The sequence below is a fragment of the Jaculus jaculus genome, chromosome 1, assembly GCF_020740685.1.
Source record: "Jaculus jaculus isolate mJacJac1 chromosome 1, mJacJac1.mat.Y.cur, whole genome shotgun sequence".
NCBI lineage: Eukaryota > Metazoa > Chordata > Mammalia > Rodentia > Dipodidae > Jaculus > Jaculus jaculus.
In genome coordinates, this window is record NC_059102.1 from 169,148,121 (window position 1) to 169,164,455 (window position 16,335).

The 16,335-nt window shown below is 45.0% G+C and overlaps 1 protein-coding gene across 2 annotated transcripts in view; it reads left to right on the forward strand.

The window, feature by feature from the left end:
- The first annotated feature begins 10,435 nt into the window (after positions 1-10,435).
- Patl1 (PAT1 homolog 1, processing body mRNA decay factor) overlaps positions 10,436-16,335 on the forward strand; it is a 48,329-nt gene continuing 42,429 nt past the window's right edge. Inside the window, exons 1-2 of one of the 2 annotated variants that reach the window (XM_004667696.2) lie at positions 10,436-10,482; positions 12,559-12,670. In XM_004667696.2, coding sequence (XP_004667753.1) covers positions 10,468-10,482; positions 12,559-12,670 — 127 coding nt within the window. In that variant the 5' untranslated portion in view covers positions 10,436-10,467. Of the gene's footprint in view, positions 10,483-10,984; positions 11,092-12,558; positions 12,671-16,335 lie in introns of those variants that run through there. The other variant, XM_045138622.1, reaches the window with a different exon arrangement.

Below are 16,335 nucleotides of genomic sequence, written 5' to 3' on the forward strand. Positions count from 1 at the left end.
GCATGTATGAAGCCCTAGGTTCAATCCCCATCATAAAGCTAAGTGCAATGGGGCCCAACTATAATTGAGCTGTCAAGAGGTGGAGATAGGAAGATCAAAAGGTCAAGGTCAGCTTCAACTACATACTGCTTTGGGAGCCAGTCTGAGCTACATAATGAGGGAGAAAGCTCCCACTTCTAGGAATTATACAGTTAAGAAACATGGAAACTGTATAGCTGGCTTGGAGACTGAGAAACTACACAGTTTGCTGAGGACAGGTTGGGGTTCTGGGAGTTCAGCCAAAAACACTGTGGTTGGATAAGGCAGTTAATCACTGCTTCTGCTATCAGCCTGCTCTGTTCCCTCCTCAACACAAAAGATCTCTTGGGCCAGAGAGATGGGTTAGCAGTTAAGGTACTTGCCAAAGTACCTTACCTGCAAAGCCAAAGGAACCAGGTTCATTTCTCCAGGACCCATGTAAGCCAGATGCACAAGGTGATGCATGCATCTGGAATTCGTTTGCAGTGGCTAAAGGCCATGGCACACCATTCTCTCTCAAATAAATAATTTTTTTAAAAATCTTAAAAAAAAAAAAAAAAAAAGCTCTCAAGCCAGGCATAGTGGCATACACCTTTAATCCCAGCACTTGGGAGACAGAGGTAGGAGAATTGCCATGAGTTCAAGGCCACTCTGAGAATCCACAGTGAATTCCAGGTCAGCCTGGGCTAGAACGAGACTGTATCTCAAAAAGAATCTTTTGGTTACTAGTAAACTTTCAATAGACAACAAATCAGTCTGGGACACCTTCAATTATAGGTAGAGACAACCCCAACATATTTAAACTCCCTGAATTCAGCCTCCATTTGAGTGTCTCACTTTTGATGGCTCCCATCCATATCAGTGGATGTTTTCTCACATGTCTGGTGTTTCTTCTTTTACTGTCTGAATCCTATTTAATAAAGCCTATTCTACATTCTTCCATTGGCCTGTGATTGTCTTGTGGGGACCAGAACAGTAATACTTTACCCCCTCCGGGCAAGGACTTACTCTGACACAGCTCACCAAGAGCACAGAGCTGCTGGCCCTCCCATTTCAACTAAGACGCTGCCTCCTTTCTAAAAAGTAAAGAAAGTGGTGGAGAAATGACTTAGTGACTAAAGGCACTCGCTTGCAAGCCTGCTAGTGTGCTTTTGTTTGATTCATCCGTACCCATATAAAGTCAGGCAAAATGTGCACATGGGTCTGGAGTTCCTTTGCAGTAGCAAGATAACCTGGCAAGCCCATTTTCTCTCTCTCTCACTTTTATTCACACATACATACTTTATTTTTAATAGAAAAGATACATGAAGGAACTGGCCAAAACATAGCCCTGCAAGGACATAGCCATCTAGGCCTCGCCTCCTATGTTTCACCACCTCCCAACAATGCAACCATATCATGAATCCATCAAGGGACTAATCCAATTTTAAAGTCAGAGCTCTTATGCTATAATTATCTCTGGAAATGCCTGCAGACACACCCAGAAGTGCACTAATCTCTTAAATATTTTTTAATACAGTCAACTTGGCAATCAAAATTAACTACCACCTGTGGGGATTTTTTGTTTTTGTGTTTTTACAATTTTTTTTTTTGTTTGTTTTTACAATTTTAAAAAAGAAAAGAAGAGGCGCCTGATTTGGTGGTACACACCTTTAATCCACAGGCTGAGGTAAAAGGATTACCATGAGTTGAAGGCCAGCCTGGGCTACGGAGTGAGTACCAGGTCAGCCTAGAGTGAGACCCTGCCTCAAAAAAAAAAAAAAAAAAAGTTGGACAGATGGGTCAGTTGTTAAGATAATTTCCTGTGAAAGTTTAAGAGCATGAAAAGGCCTAAGAGTCACTGGAGTTCAATCCCCAGGACCCACATAAACAGCTGGGCGCAGACTCTTTCCTATGTGGAGTAGAGACCAAAGAATCACTAGGGCTCACAGAAAATTATTAAAAAAAAAAAAAAAGGCAAGCTGTGGGATCATTAAGAACAGGGAGAAAGCCAGGCGTGATGGCACACGCCTTTAATCCCAGCATTGGGAGGCAGAGGTAGGTGGATCATCGTGTGCTTGAGGCCACCCTGAGACATAGGTCAGCCTGAACTACAGTGAGACCCTACCTCAAAAAAAAAAGGAAAAAGAAAAGGCAGAAGAGCAATAGAGAGGGGCATGCTCCAACCACTGCAAGCTAGGGTACAGTGTGTCACATGCACACACAAACACATACAAACATACCACATTTCACACACAAACAAAACAGAATTCATACAGTACACATGAAGTAAATAGATTATTTAAACATCCTGAAGAAAGCACAAAGGCAAAGAAAGCTGGTGGGGTGATGTTTCTAAGCAATGCCATTTCTGTTTGCTTTTTTTTTACTTTTGTTTGGAGACAACTTATGTTATCCAAACTATATAACTAAGGATGGCCCTGAACTCCTCCTGAACCTTCTGCCCTAATCTCCCTAGTGCTGAGGGCTGGGATTACTGGCATGCTGTCAACACACCAGGCCATTTCTCAGCTTTCAAAACCCTCTACTACCAACCTCGCATGCAGGAGACCTCCTTACCTCTTCAAGGGACATTCTCCAGAGATGTCATACTAATAAGAGCAGGCGAAAGAAATTTACTAAGCATCTAGAACAGAGACCTCAAAAACCATCACTTCAGCTTCTAACATAGAAAGAAGTCTGCTTGTCTGTGTGTCTTATTTCCTGCCTTCCCTTTCTCCTGAGATCATCTCGGACAGCTTTTTCTGGACTATAATGTTCACAGGCTTTTGTGAAACAGAAAAAAAGATAGGTGGATAGAAGAGCCTTTGAAAATCCAAATGGCAACAAAATTGCCTGGGACTTGCAGTGAACAAAACAAAAACCTTTATAATTTTGTGAAGTTTTAAATTATTTATTTATTTATTTATTTGAGAGCGACAGACACAGAGAGAAAGACAGATAGAGGGAGAGAGAGGGAATGGGCGCGCCAGGGCTTCCAGCCTCTGCAAACGAACTCCAGATGCGTGCACCCCCTTATGCATCTGGCTAACGTGGGACCTGGGGAACCGAGCCTCGAACCAGGGCCCTTAGGCTTCACAGGCAAGCGCTTAACCGCTAAGCCATCTCTCCAGCCCAATTTTGTGAAGTTTTAAAGTTCGCCAAAAAGCTGCAGCTCCTACTTCAAAGAAGGCTAATTGAAGGATTAGAACTTCTGGGATTATGGAGAGATGAGATGTTACAGCTTCAGACCCAAATTGCTTTGGTTTATCTTTAGGGCCCTTAATAGCCCACTTTTATTTTTCTTTTTTTTTAAAAAATTTTATTTATTTATTTATTTATTTATTTGAGAGAGACAGACACAGAGAGAAAGACAGATAGAGGGAGAGAGAGAGAGAATGGGCGCGCCAGGGCTTCCAGCCTCTGCAAACGAACTCCAGACGCGTGCGCCCCCTTGTGCATCTGGCTAACGTGGGACCTGGGGAACCGAGCCTCGAACCGGGGTCCTTAGACTTCACAGGCAAGTGCTTAACCGCTAAGCCATCTCTCCAGCCCCCACTTTTATTTTTCTATATTTATTTATTTATTTTTGAGTTAGGATCTTGCTTTAGCCCAGACTGACCTGGAATTCACTATGTAGTCTCAAGTGGTCTTAAACTCATGGCAATCCTTTTACCTCTGCCTCCCGAACACTGGGATTAAAGGTGTGCACCACCATGCCCAGTTTATTTATTTTAATTTTGAGGCAGGATCTCCTTCTAGCCCAGGCTGACCTGGAACTCATTCTGTAGCACAAGAAGGCCTCAAACTCATGGCGATCCTCCCACTTCAGCCTCCTAAATTCTAGGATTAAAGCATGAACCACAATGCCCAGCACTCCTTCTGTATTGGACCTAACAACCTTGTGATTGTTAGGTGAAAAGCATTTGAAATGTACTAATACATCACCAGCTTCCACCAACCCAAAGGCTAAGAATGTCATCCATGAACATCTGAGGCATGTAACAGATACTTACCCCCTTTGCTGTTAACACATCTACTTGATGTTTCCACCAATGTGCTTGAAGTGTCTTGATTTCTGGCTCTCTTTGGTTTTTTTTTGATGAAACCTACCATGTTGGAAGTGGAGTAAGGATAACCTGAATCTGTGTTCCTGGGCCATGGTCACTCAAATACGGCTCCAGAATAATCTCTTACGGTGTTTTTTTTTTTGTTGTTGTTGTTTGTTTGTTTGTTTGTTTGTTTGTTTTTAATGAGGTAAGGTTTCACTCTAGCTCAGACTGACCTGAAATTCACTATGTTGTCTCAGGGTGGCCTCGAACTCCACAGCGAACCTCCTACCTCTGCCTCCTGAGTGCTGGGATTAAAGGCATGCGCCACCACGCCCAGCTGTTGGTTTTGTTTTTGATTAACAGTTTAAGTAACATGAGGACATGGTGGAGAGACAGCTCACGAGGACAAGCTGGAGAGACGGCTCAGTGGTCAAAGGTGCCCACTGGCAACACAAGGACATGATGGAAACGGCTCAGTGGTCAAAGGTCCTCACCTGCAACACGAGGACATGATGGAAACGGCTCAGTGGTCAAAGGTGCTCACCTGCAACACGAGGACATGGTGGAGACGGCTCAGTGGTCAAAGGTGCTCACCTGCAACATGAGGACATGGTGGAGACGGCTCAGTGGTCAAAGATGCTCACCTGCAACACGAGGACATGGTGGAGACGGCTCAGTGGTCAAAGATGCTCACCTGCAACACGAGGACATGGTGGAGACGGCTCAGTGGTCAAAGATGCTCACCTGCAACACGAGGACATGGTGGAGACGGCTCAGTGGTCAAAGGTGCTCACCTGCAACACGAGGACATGGTGCAGACGGCTCAGTGGTCAAAGGTGCTCACCTGCAACACGAGGACATGGTGGAGACGGCTCAGTGGTCAAAGGTGCTCACCTGCAACACGAGGACATGGTGCAGATGGCTCAGTGGTCAAAGGTGCTCACCTGCAAAACGAGGACATGGTGGAGACGGCTCAGTGGTCAAAGATGCTCACCTGCAACACGAGGACATGGAGGAGACGGCTCAGTGGTCAAAGGTGCTCACCTGCAACACGAGGACATGGTGGAGACGGCTCAGTGGTCAAAGGTGCTCACCTGCAACACGAGGACATGGTGGAGACGGCTCAGTGGTCAAAGGTGCTCACCTGCAACACGAGGACATGGTGGAGATGGCTCAGTGGTCAAAGGTGCTCACCTGCAACACGAGGACATGGTGGAGACAGTTCAGTGGTCAAAGGTGCTCACCTGCAAGAGACAGCTCAGTGGTCAAAGGTGCTCACCTGCAACACGAGGACACGGTGGAGACGGCTCAGTGGTCAAAGGTGCTCACCTGCAACACGAGGACATGGTGGAGACGGCTCAGTGGTCAAAGATGCTCACCTGCAACACAAGGACATGGTGGAGACGGCTCAGTGGTCAAAGGTGCTCACCTGCAACACGAGGACATGGTGGAGACGGCTCAGTGGTCAAAGGTGCTCACCTGCAACACGAGGACATGGTGGAGACGGCTCAGTGGTCAAAGGTGCTCACCTGCAACACGAGGACATGGTGGAGACGGCTCAGTGGTCAAAGGTGCTCACCTGCAACACGAGGACATGGTGGAGACGGCTCAGTGGTCAAAGGTGCTCACCTGCAACACGAGGACATGGTGCAGACGGCTCAGTGGTCAAAGGTGCTCACCTGCAACACGAGGACATGGTGGAGACGGCTCAGTGGTCAAAGGTGCTCACCTGCAACACGAGGACATGGTGGAGACGGCTCAGTGGTCAAAGGTGCTCACCTGCAACACAGGACATGGAGGAGACGGCTCAGTGGTCAAAGGTGCTCACCTGCAACACGAGGACATGGTGGAGACGGCTCAGTGGTCAAAGGTGCTCACCTGCAACACGAGGACAAGTAACATTAAGTAACAGTTCTGCCTTTTGTCTTTAATTCATCTCTTTTGCTTGCAAGATGTCTCCATACACCAGTCTAGTCATCTTAAAGATCAACTTGTTCCCCTGACTAAAAAGATAAGCCCCTAAACAACACTAATCCAGCAGCAACCACTTCCCTTAAGGATCCCTGCCATTCCATGGGAGTTCTAACATTTCTGTGTTTTCTTTTTTCTCCTCAATAAACTTGCCCTCTTTTGCTCTGCAAAGTAAATCTTTTCTAAAAATAAAAAAGTAAATCACCCTTGTTGTCCTTGATTTTCCTTCAAGTTTGACAATGAATCCAGAGCCCTTTGCTCAGAGTGGCTTTACTGACTGTAGATGGCCTGGCACCGTAGCCGCTGAATTAAGGTGATCTGCCTTAATATGTTATGTCTAAAGAATTACACATGCAGGGCTGGTCTATAGCTTAGTGGCATATTGCTTGCCTATCAGGAGTAATGCACTGGGTTCTATCCCAAGCCCTACAAAAAATAAAATAAATCACGTGTGAATAGAACTTGTATTCTCTCCTTGTTAATAATGGACCTACTATGTAACTCTAAAAATACATTATTCTTTAAAAAAAATTTTTTTTTTTTTTAATTTGGGCCAGGCGTGGTGGTGCACGCCTTTAATCCCAGCACTTAGGAGTAGCGCCGTGAGTTCAAGGCTACCCTGAGACTATGGAGTAAATTCCAGGTCAGCCTGGGCTACAGCTAGACCCTACCTCGAAAATCCCCCCCCCCAAAAAAATTATTTTATTTGCAAGGAAAGAGATAGAAATTAACATGCCAGGGCCTCTGACTACTGCAAACAAACTCCAGATACATGGGCCACTTTGTGCATGTCCATCTGGCTTTATGTGAGTACTGGAATCAAACTAGCACTATCAGGCTTGGCAAGTAAGCACCTTTAACTGCTGAACCATCTCTCCAGCCCACACTTTTCTTTTCTTAAAAAATCTCCCTCACAGATCGATGTGGCATGAAATAGGATTTTTTTAAATACTTTGATACCAAGTCTTCTGTTCCTTTAATTTCTTTTCTATATTTCTTTCTTTGAATTTTTCTTACATTCAGGATTTCCTACTTTCTTATATAAACTGCTTTAGCTGTATCTGAGAAGCTGATTGGTTTTGTTTTTGGTTTTTTGAGACAGGGTCTCATGTGGTCTACTAGCTGAAGACGAACTTAAATTCCCTATTCTTTGGCTTCTACCTCCCAAGTGCTGGACTGTAGGCATGCAATCACCACACCAGGCTCCTATCCTAGAATTTTCCATACTTATCATATGCTTATGATAAGTATGGAAATATGCTCATCCATCAATTCTTTTACCCTTTTTCGGCGACAGTGTCACATGTAATCCAAGAAGGCAACAGAGAAGACTTTGAAATTCTGATCTTTTGACCGCCACCTCCTGAGTGCTGCACTTACAGGTATGTGCCATCACACCAGTTTATCTGTGCTGGGTAATCAATCCCAGACTTCTTAAATAATAGGCAAGCTGTCTACTAACTGAGCTACATCCCCACAACCCCAATTCTAAATATTTTCTACTTTCACTTTTCATTGTTTTCTCAGTCCCTAGATTAGATGGATTAAGTTAATTTATGAAAATATGGACTTTTTTCTAATCTATTTTTACTATTTATGTCAACATTATGGTAAGAAAACATGATCTAACACCAGGGATTGGCGAAATTTGTCTGTGTTTATTCAAGGTAGGGTCTCTAGCCCAAGCTGACCTGGAGCTGTGTAGTCCCAGGCTGGCCTCAAACTCACAATGATACTCCTACCTCTGCCTCCTGAGTGCTGGGATTAAAGGTGTTTGCCAACACTCCTGGCTAGCAAATACTTTATAGGGTTGGCTGTAAATGTTTCATGCTTTTCAGGCAAGGTTTCCACGGTAGCTATCCAATTCTTTTGTAGCATGTGATGGCTACTCTTGTCAATTCACCTGGATTAAGAAGCACCTAAATTGGGCTGGAGAGATGGCTTAGCGGTTAAGTGCTTGCCTGTGAAGCCTAAGGACCCCGGTTTGAGGCTCGGTTCCCCAGGTCCCACGTTAGCCAGATGCACAAGGGGGCGCACGCATCTGGAGTTCGTTTGCAGTGGCTGGAAGCCCTGGCGCACCCATTCTCTCTCTCTCTGTCTTTCTCTCTGTGTCTGTCGCTCTCAAATAAATAAAAATTAAAAATAAAAGAAACACCTTTAAGGTTGGAGGGATGGCTTAGCAATTAAGATGCTTGCCTGCAAAGCCAAGGACCCAGGTTCGATTCACCAGGACCCATATAAACCAGATGTCAAGGTGGCACGTGCATCTGGAGTTTGTTTTCAATGGCTAGAGGCCCTAGCACCTCCGTTCTTTCTCTCAAAAAAAAAAAAAATCATGATTAATTGGGGCTGTGAACATGGACCACCAGTTAAAGGTGTTTGCTTGCAAAGACTGCTAGCCCAGGTTCAATTCCCTAGCTACCCATACAGGCATTCCTTTGCAGTGGCAAGAAAGCCATATCAGGAAAAATCGATCATGAATCCCACTCAAAATATGATATTAGTGGGAGGTGGCAAAAGGTAGGAGGTGGGATCTAGTGGAGGAAGTGGATCACTGAGGGTGTGTCCATGGGGCCATATATTGATCAGCCTCTTCCTGTATCTCATTTTCTCTTATCACTCCCTGATGAGACCATGGACTATATACCCTCTGAAATGGTGAGCCCAACATACTTTTCCTGCCTTTAAATGATTCTCTTTATTTTAGTCACAACAAATGCAAAAGTAAAAGAGCACTAACCACAAGGAAGGGCAATCTGTAAATGAATGAGAGGGAATGTATCTTAGAGGCTGGCCACATATAGCTGTGGGCCACAGTCTGTGTCTTGGTCTATAACTGCCTCAATAATTGTGCAACTGTTAAAACTTAGGCTGCAGAACGCTTGAAATCCAATTATCACCTTATCCTTGGCCTGCTTAAGGTTCAGGTGTGAACCATGTAATCACTTGCTTTTGTTACTTTGGCACAGTGATTAAGAGATCAGGTTTGTGGACTCAGACAAGTTTGCCACTTGCCACCGGGTGGCTTGAGGCAAATTACTTAGTTTCTAATCCTCAGATTCCTCATCTATAAGAGGAGGAAAAAGTAGCAGCACGCATTTCATAGAGTGCCTGTGAGTAATGTTTCGAGAAGATAATCCATAGAAAGGATTTAGCAGAGTGCTTGGCTTTTAATCAGTATTAGTTATTCGTTGAAGCACTACCTGGTGAGGCAGTATTAATTATACACAACACACACACACACACACACACACACACACACACACACATATCCTAAAGGTCATGCTTAGAAAAGCATACCTAGAGTCTCACAGCTGTGTCAAAACAGATTCCCAACCAGAACTTCTATTTTTCAATTTCAGTGTCTCCACTATGTCAATGCAGATTGCTCCGGCCACAGTAATATGTAAGGAATTTACAGTATGCCATTCCTAGGCGAGGCCGCATTTTAAGGCACCCAGAGAAAGGGGCAGTGAAGACCACAAAAATAAATTCTTCCTGGTACAAGTTTAGACCTTAGTGGAAAAGAGAAAGTTCGGTGGGGTGTAGGTACGTGCTAGAGGAGATAAGAAACCACATTTCTGAACCAGAGTGGTGAGCTTTGAAAGCTGGACCCACTCCTCTGTGCTTGATCCCTGCAGGAAGTGAGTGGAGTCCCCCAGGCGGGGTGGCCTTGCTGCAGCCGGTGACCCCGGCGTCCGGGGCTGTGCTGCCCTTCACGGCTGTCTCACTCCACGTGCCTGCAGCGCCTGACGCCTAAAAATATCCTAGATAAACCTCCCTGAATGCCCTTTTAAAGAATGGGCGCCGTCATCACTTTGAGCCATATAAATCACAGCCTTGACCTAGTGCCTAAGCGAGCAGCAATGCATCCTTTTACCACGACCCCTCCCCCTCACTTTCCATTTTGTTCCCCCATCACAGGCAGAGATCTTAACGTGAAGACACCCAGGAACAGCGCGCGCCGGACGGTGAGGAAACCCAAGATTTCCCCAACTCTCCCCGCCGATCCTGTGACAATCACAAGGGTTTTTTCTCCACCCCGTCGGTGACGGAAAACTCGTGACCAGCTTTGTTGGTTCGGAGCTGTGAGCAACAGAGCGGACGCGGAGGAGACGGAGGCGGAGCCGCCGGCGCGCCTCCTCGCTAAGACGCCCCCGACGGGCCCGGCGCGTGCGCAGACTCCCGCCCCGGGACCTCCTTCCCGCCGCTAGCAACTAGGAAGCGGGACGCGAAATCTGTCCCCGCGCAGCCGCCGCCGCGCGCCGAGCAGAACGGCAACCCAACGCGAGGCGCGCCTGCGCACGTTCCCACGCACGCTCCGGCGTACGGCGGCGGCCAGGGGTCGCGAGCCGGTGTGGAGGACCCGCGCGCGAAGAGCCCGGGGAGTCGGCGCTTCTTCCCTCCCTCCCCCACTCCCCTCCCCGCTCCCTCCCCCTCCCCAAGAATGTTCCGCTACGAGGTGAGTGGTTGCGGCCGGAAGTGACCCCTCCCTCCCCCGCGCGCCCCTCTTCCTCTGGCGCCGCGCCGCGCCGGTTCCGTGCTCCTGGGGAAGGCGGAGGGAGCGGATCGTGGGAGCGAGCGCGGAGCTGGACCCGCGCGGGGTCACGGCTTGAACCCCAGGCCCGGGAGCTGCCTTCAGGGGGCGGGACTGGACGCTCCGTGGGCGCCCGGCGGAGTTGGCCGCCGCTTAGGAGTGGGGAGGCCCGTTAAATGCCGTAACGTGACCCTCCTCGCCCAAGCTCGGGGAGGACGTCGCGGGTCCTACCTGGGGGCTCTTCCTCGGGAAGGCGCGGAGATGAGTTTCCCGCCCAGTTCCCGGCACCCCACCCCCCGCACCTCCCGGTTACGCACTCACCCACTGTGCGGGTCCTGGGGCCGGGATTTGCCCCTCGGGGCTTGGCGCAGCGTTTAAAGAAGGCCCTGAGTCAGGAGGGGGCGTGCCCGGCCGAAGTTTTCTTCTGCACGAGGGCAGAGAGTTGTGGGTGGGTGTGGTGACGACCAGATACTACACCAGATTCTTGACCAGCTCTGTGACCTTGAGCGACTCCTGTTTCTAGATTGTTGAAATGTAAGGACTAGGTGTAGGTACAGCCTAAGAATCACTGCAGTGTTTTCATTCGTTATCGGGTTGTGTGGATGTTTAGGACTTGGACGAGAGTACTGCTGGAAAGTTGCTTCTGCTGCGGAGGTAGTTGTATGGGTGCTCTGTAGATGTGAGAGGACTGAGAAAAGTAAGCAAGGGATAGCACCAAACCAACCCACTCATAAGATGTGGGCTTCACATTCTGAACACTGAAGACAGGGATTCATTTGTTTTTGTTTGTTTTGGGGACAGTCTTGTGTAGCTCAGGTTGGCTGAAAACCCAGTGTGCTGAGGATTGCCTTGAACTCCTGATCCTTCTACCTTCATTTCCCAAACTCTGGGATTGCAGGCGAATGCCACCATGCCCACCAGATGCTTGATCTTTTTGATCTATGACTAATTTGACTTTATGTAAACATGAAGAGAAATGATGAGATAAGAGTATAAGTTGACAAAGGAAAAGAAAGCTTGGAGAATAGATCGACCGAATAAAAGTGAAGTGGAAGTGGAGAAATGTTTGAGATAGAACATGAGTCCATGTGGTGGCCCTCATGGAATCCCAACACTCTGGAGGCTGAGGCAGGGAATCATACAGAAGATGTTTTGGTGCCTCCAGCTTTTGTTCAGCTTCTGTAATCCACACAACAAACACTTTGAATTGAGTTGTATTTGTCCATAAATTAACAGTTTAAGAAATTGGTTCAGTAAGTAGCACAGAGCCTGAGATAGTAAATCTACAAAAGGTACTGCTCAGTTACTTTTTTAAAGTGAAAACTGGGTGTAGTGGCACAATCCTGTATCTCAGCCCTCTAGAAGTGCAGAATCAGAGTTCAAGGTCATCTTCTGGTTTGTGGCAAATTCAAGGCCAGCTTGAGAGCCTGTCTCAATTTTAAGTCAGTTATCTTTATTCAGACTACTTGTAGAAAGGGGCGCCAGAACTTGACCTCACTTTTCTACTTCTCACTTTATTGTAGTTGAAAAGTTAGCTTTTTGTTTCTTGCTAGATTTTAAGCCTATAGGAAATGAGAAAAACATGTAAAATGAAGAAGCTTTAAGAGGAAATAATAGAATGCAATGAATGTCATTAGGAAAATGTAATTTTGTTGAAAAATTACATTTAACTTGAGAGATAATAAAAACTGTTCTTTTTTGTTTTTTAACCAGCGTTCCTGCTAATGATAAAAAGGAGCTGTTTGCCTAGTTTTTTGTGTGGTGCATAAGGAAAGGTTATTAGATCCATAACAAAGTAAAGCAATGGAATGGTTGGGGAGAAAAGTTTGAAATCAGGAACAGAAAATAGAAAGTAGATACTGAAATCTTTGAATGTTAGGAAAGTTGGGGTGGAATACTAACTCATGAAGCTACTGTATTCATTGAGAAGGTGATAACATTTTAATATATTTGAATGCATGCCATGAGAAACTAATTTTTTTTTTTTTTTTTTTTTTTTAGTCTCTGGAGGACTGTCCTCTAGATGAAGATGAGGATGCATTTCAGGGTCTAGGAGAAGAAGATGAGGAGATTGATCAATTCAATGATGACACGTTTGGGTCAGGTGCCATTGGTGAGTGACATCTTTGATAGTGTTACCTTGGTCTTTCATTGCCCTTTTCACTTGCTTTGGTCTTGGTGGGGGTAGCCTTACTTACTAATTTGGCAATGTGGTCTTCTGTTCCAGATGGAATAATGCAACTTTCACTCAATCATAGTAGTTACTTGTTCAGTTCTGCTGTCCTAAGCCTCTTCATCTTCACCTATAATGTCAGTACTCTCAAAGCCCCATCAATCCCTCCCATCTATCTGACCTTTGGTTGCCAAAATATGGATATCAAATGTTCAGAGAAATAGACATTTAACATTTTTTAAATTAACTTATTTTTTATTAACAACTTCCATGATTGTAAGCAATATCCCATGGTAATGTCCTTCCTTCCCCCACTTTCCCCTTTTAAATTCCACTCTCCATCATACCCCCTCCCCATCTCAATCAGTCTCTTTTATTTTGATGTCATGATCTTTTTCCTCCTGTTTTGATGGCCTTGGATAGATAGCATCAGGCACTGAGAGGTCATAGATATCGAGGCCATTTTTTGTCTGAAGGAGCACGTTGTAAGGAGTCCTACCCTTCTTTTGCCTCATACATTCTTTCTGCCACCTCTTCCACAATGGACCCTGAGCCTTGGAAGGTGTGATAAAGATATTGCAGTGCTGAGCACTCCTCTAACACTTCTTCCCAGTACCATGATGCCTTCGGAGTCATCCCAAGGTCACTGTCATCTGAAAAGAGAAGGTTCTCTACCAAAAGTGAGAGTAGCATTAATATATGGGTATGAACAATAAGAGAAGTACTTACAGGGTAGTTTGATGAGCATAGTATGTACATTTAGCCAGACAGCAACAGACATTACACCCCTAGGGCTCATGACTACCCCTGTTGTAGGTTTTCAGTATTAGGGATATATTCCCTCCCATGGAGCAGGCCTCTAGTCCAATTAGAGGGCAAGGGCAGTTGGTTTCCACCATTACAGACGTGCCACTATTACACCCATTGGCTCATTTGACCTGGCTGGCCAAATATAAGGCTTGCAGTGTCCACTGTTGAGTATCTTCACTGGTGATTTCTCCTTCTCCTATTGAACTGCATGCAGTATGGCTTCTTCCAGCTTTCTGTCAGTTGGTCTACATGGAAGAAGCTTTAACATTTTTAAAGAGGGTGAAAATAATCCTAGATGAAAGGAATTTTTGTTTGTGAAACATGTACCTTAAGGAAAGCTAATGGATTAGTAGAAAATTTATATTCTAGTATGTAGGCATGTTTCAAAATTCAGACAATCAACAGCCTGGTGTGATAGCACATGCTTGCAACCCCAGCACTTGGGAGGTGGAGAAGGTAGAAGTAGGAGGGTTTCCACTTTGAGGATTCCCTGACCTATGTAGAAAGACCTTGGCTCAAAAAAAGTCCAGTACATCACTGCTATATTATTTATTCATTGCTATTATCTTAGTGTTTTCAATAAAACTTATAAGTTTTGTATACCAAGAATTTTGGTGATAGTCACCCGAACTTAGTAAAATATAATTGTACATGGGGATGGAGAGATGGCTTAGCAGTTAAGGTGCTTCCCTGCAAAACCTAGTGACCTGGGTTCAATTCCCCAGGACCCACATAAAGCTAGATGCACAAGGTGGAACATGCATCTGGAGTTCGTTTGCAGCAGCTGGAGGCCCTGGTATGCCCATTTTATCTATCTCTCTTCTCTCTCTCTGCTTGAAAATATATTTTTAAAAAAATGTTTTAAAGCCAGGTGTGGTGACACACACCTTTAATCCCAGCACTCAAGAGGCCGAGGTAGGAAGATCACTGAGAGTTCCAGCCCACCCTGAGAATACATATTAAATTCCAGGTCAATTTGGGCTAGAGCAAGACCCTACCTCAAAAAAAAAAAAAAAAAAATTAAAAGCCATACCTGATGACACTTAGAAGGCTTAGATAAGGGGATCAATATGAGTTGGAGGCCAGCCTGAGGCTACATAGTGAATTCCAGGTCAGCCTGGGCTAAAGTGAGACCCTACCTTGAAAAAGCACAAAGTAAATAAAAATTAAAAATGATTGTACACAATTTTTTTTCCATCCCTAGATAGCAATAAGTATTTTAGGTATTGAAAAAGTTCAAGCTAAACTAAACTTATAGCTTAAAACTGTAAATTCTAAGGCAGAAAAAAAATTTAGGAAGGAAGTTTATATAATAAATTTTTATGGCTGGGTGTGTGGTGACACATGCCTTTAGTCCCAGAACTCAGGAGGCAGGGATAGGAGGATGGCCATCAGTTTGAGGCCACCCCGAAACAACATAGTGAAATCCAGGTCAGCCTGAGCTAGAGACCTTACCTCAAAACAAAACAAAAACAAAAAAATTATGGACAGGTATTTAGGACAAGATTAGAGCTAATGGACTAATAAGTTAAAATTTCCACCTTTTTTTTTTTTTGTTTCTTGGTTTTGTTTGGCTATGTGTTTTGAGGCAGGGTAGTCCCAGGCTGGCCTTAAACTCATAGTGACCCTCCTACCTCAGCCTCCCAAGTGCTGAGATTGAACATATTTACCACCACAACCAGCTTAAAATTTGTATCTATCAAAAGTAGGTTGAAAGCCGGGCGTGGTGGCGCACGCCTTTAATCCCAGCACTCGGGAGGCAGAGGTAGGAGGATCGCCATGAGTTCAAGGCCACCCTGAGACTACAGAGTTAATTCCAGGTCAGCCTGGACCAGAGTGAGACCCTATCTCGAAAAACCAAAAAAAAAAAAAAAAAAGTAGGTTGAGTACACAGATGACTATTACATAAAATCCGTGCAGATACTGTTTGCTTGAACTACTACTGTTGGGAATTGGCAGGAACAGAGTTTCTGTTTAGGTGTGTATTTGTTATGTCTTCAGAACTGCAGCACTTCTGTCTGTGTAACAAATGTTCCAAGTGAAATAATAGAAGTAAGGAAAGTAGCAGTAGTGAGTAATCCCAAGGTGTTTGGTTTCAAACAGCCTTAAAGTGTTGTAAGTGGATGCTGGTTTTGCAACAAGTTAAGCAGCTTCAATTTATTAAAGTTCACATGGAGTTGAATGAATTGATGAAAATGATAACCTTCACTGTTGTCTACTGATTTATGAATGAATGACAACTAAAATTTTGTCATGATTGAACACAACAAGAAAAATGAAGGTGCAGAGATGGTGTGGCAGTTAAACCACTTGCCTGCAAAGCCTAAGGATTCCAGATTCGATTTCCCAGTACCCATGTAAGCCAGGTGCACAAGGTGGTAGCACATGTGTCTGGAAATCATTTGCAGTGGCTAGAGGCCCTGGCATGCCCATTCTCTCTGTCTATCCCCCTCTCTCTCTCTCTATCCCTCTCTCCCTCCCTCCCTCTTTTTCTCTCTCTCAAATAAATAAAAATAAAATAGTTTTTAAGAAAAGAAAAATGTTACAAGTAGAAGCTAAACACAATAAAGAAGAAATTAAAGATCTTTTGGAATATAACCATAGTTTAGGATATGAGATTGTCCAGAAGGAAGACATGGTCCAAGATACTGTTGTGTGTCTCCATGGAGATAGCAGGGAACACTATGTAGAATAGAATTACAAGCACAGTGAAGTGCTGAAGTGATGTTACTTGCAAGTTGTAGTTAGGAACTCCTTGGGTAATGACGAAGGTTGCAATAGAAGCTGCAACATTG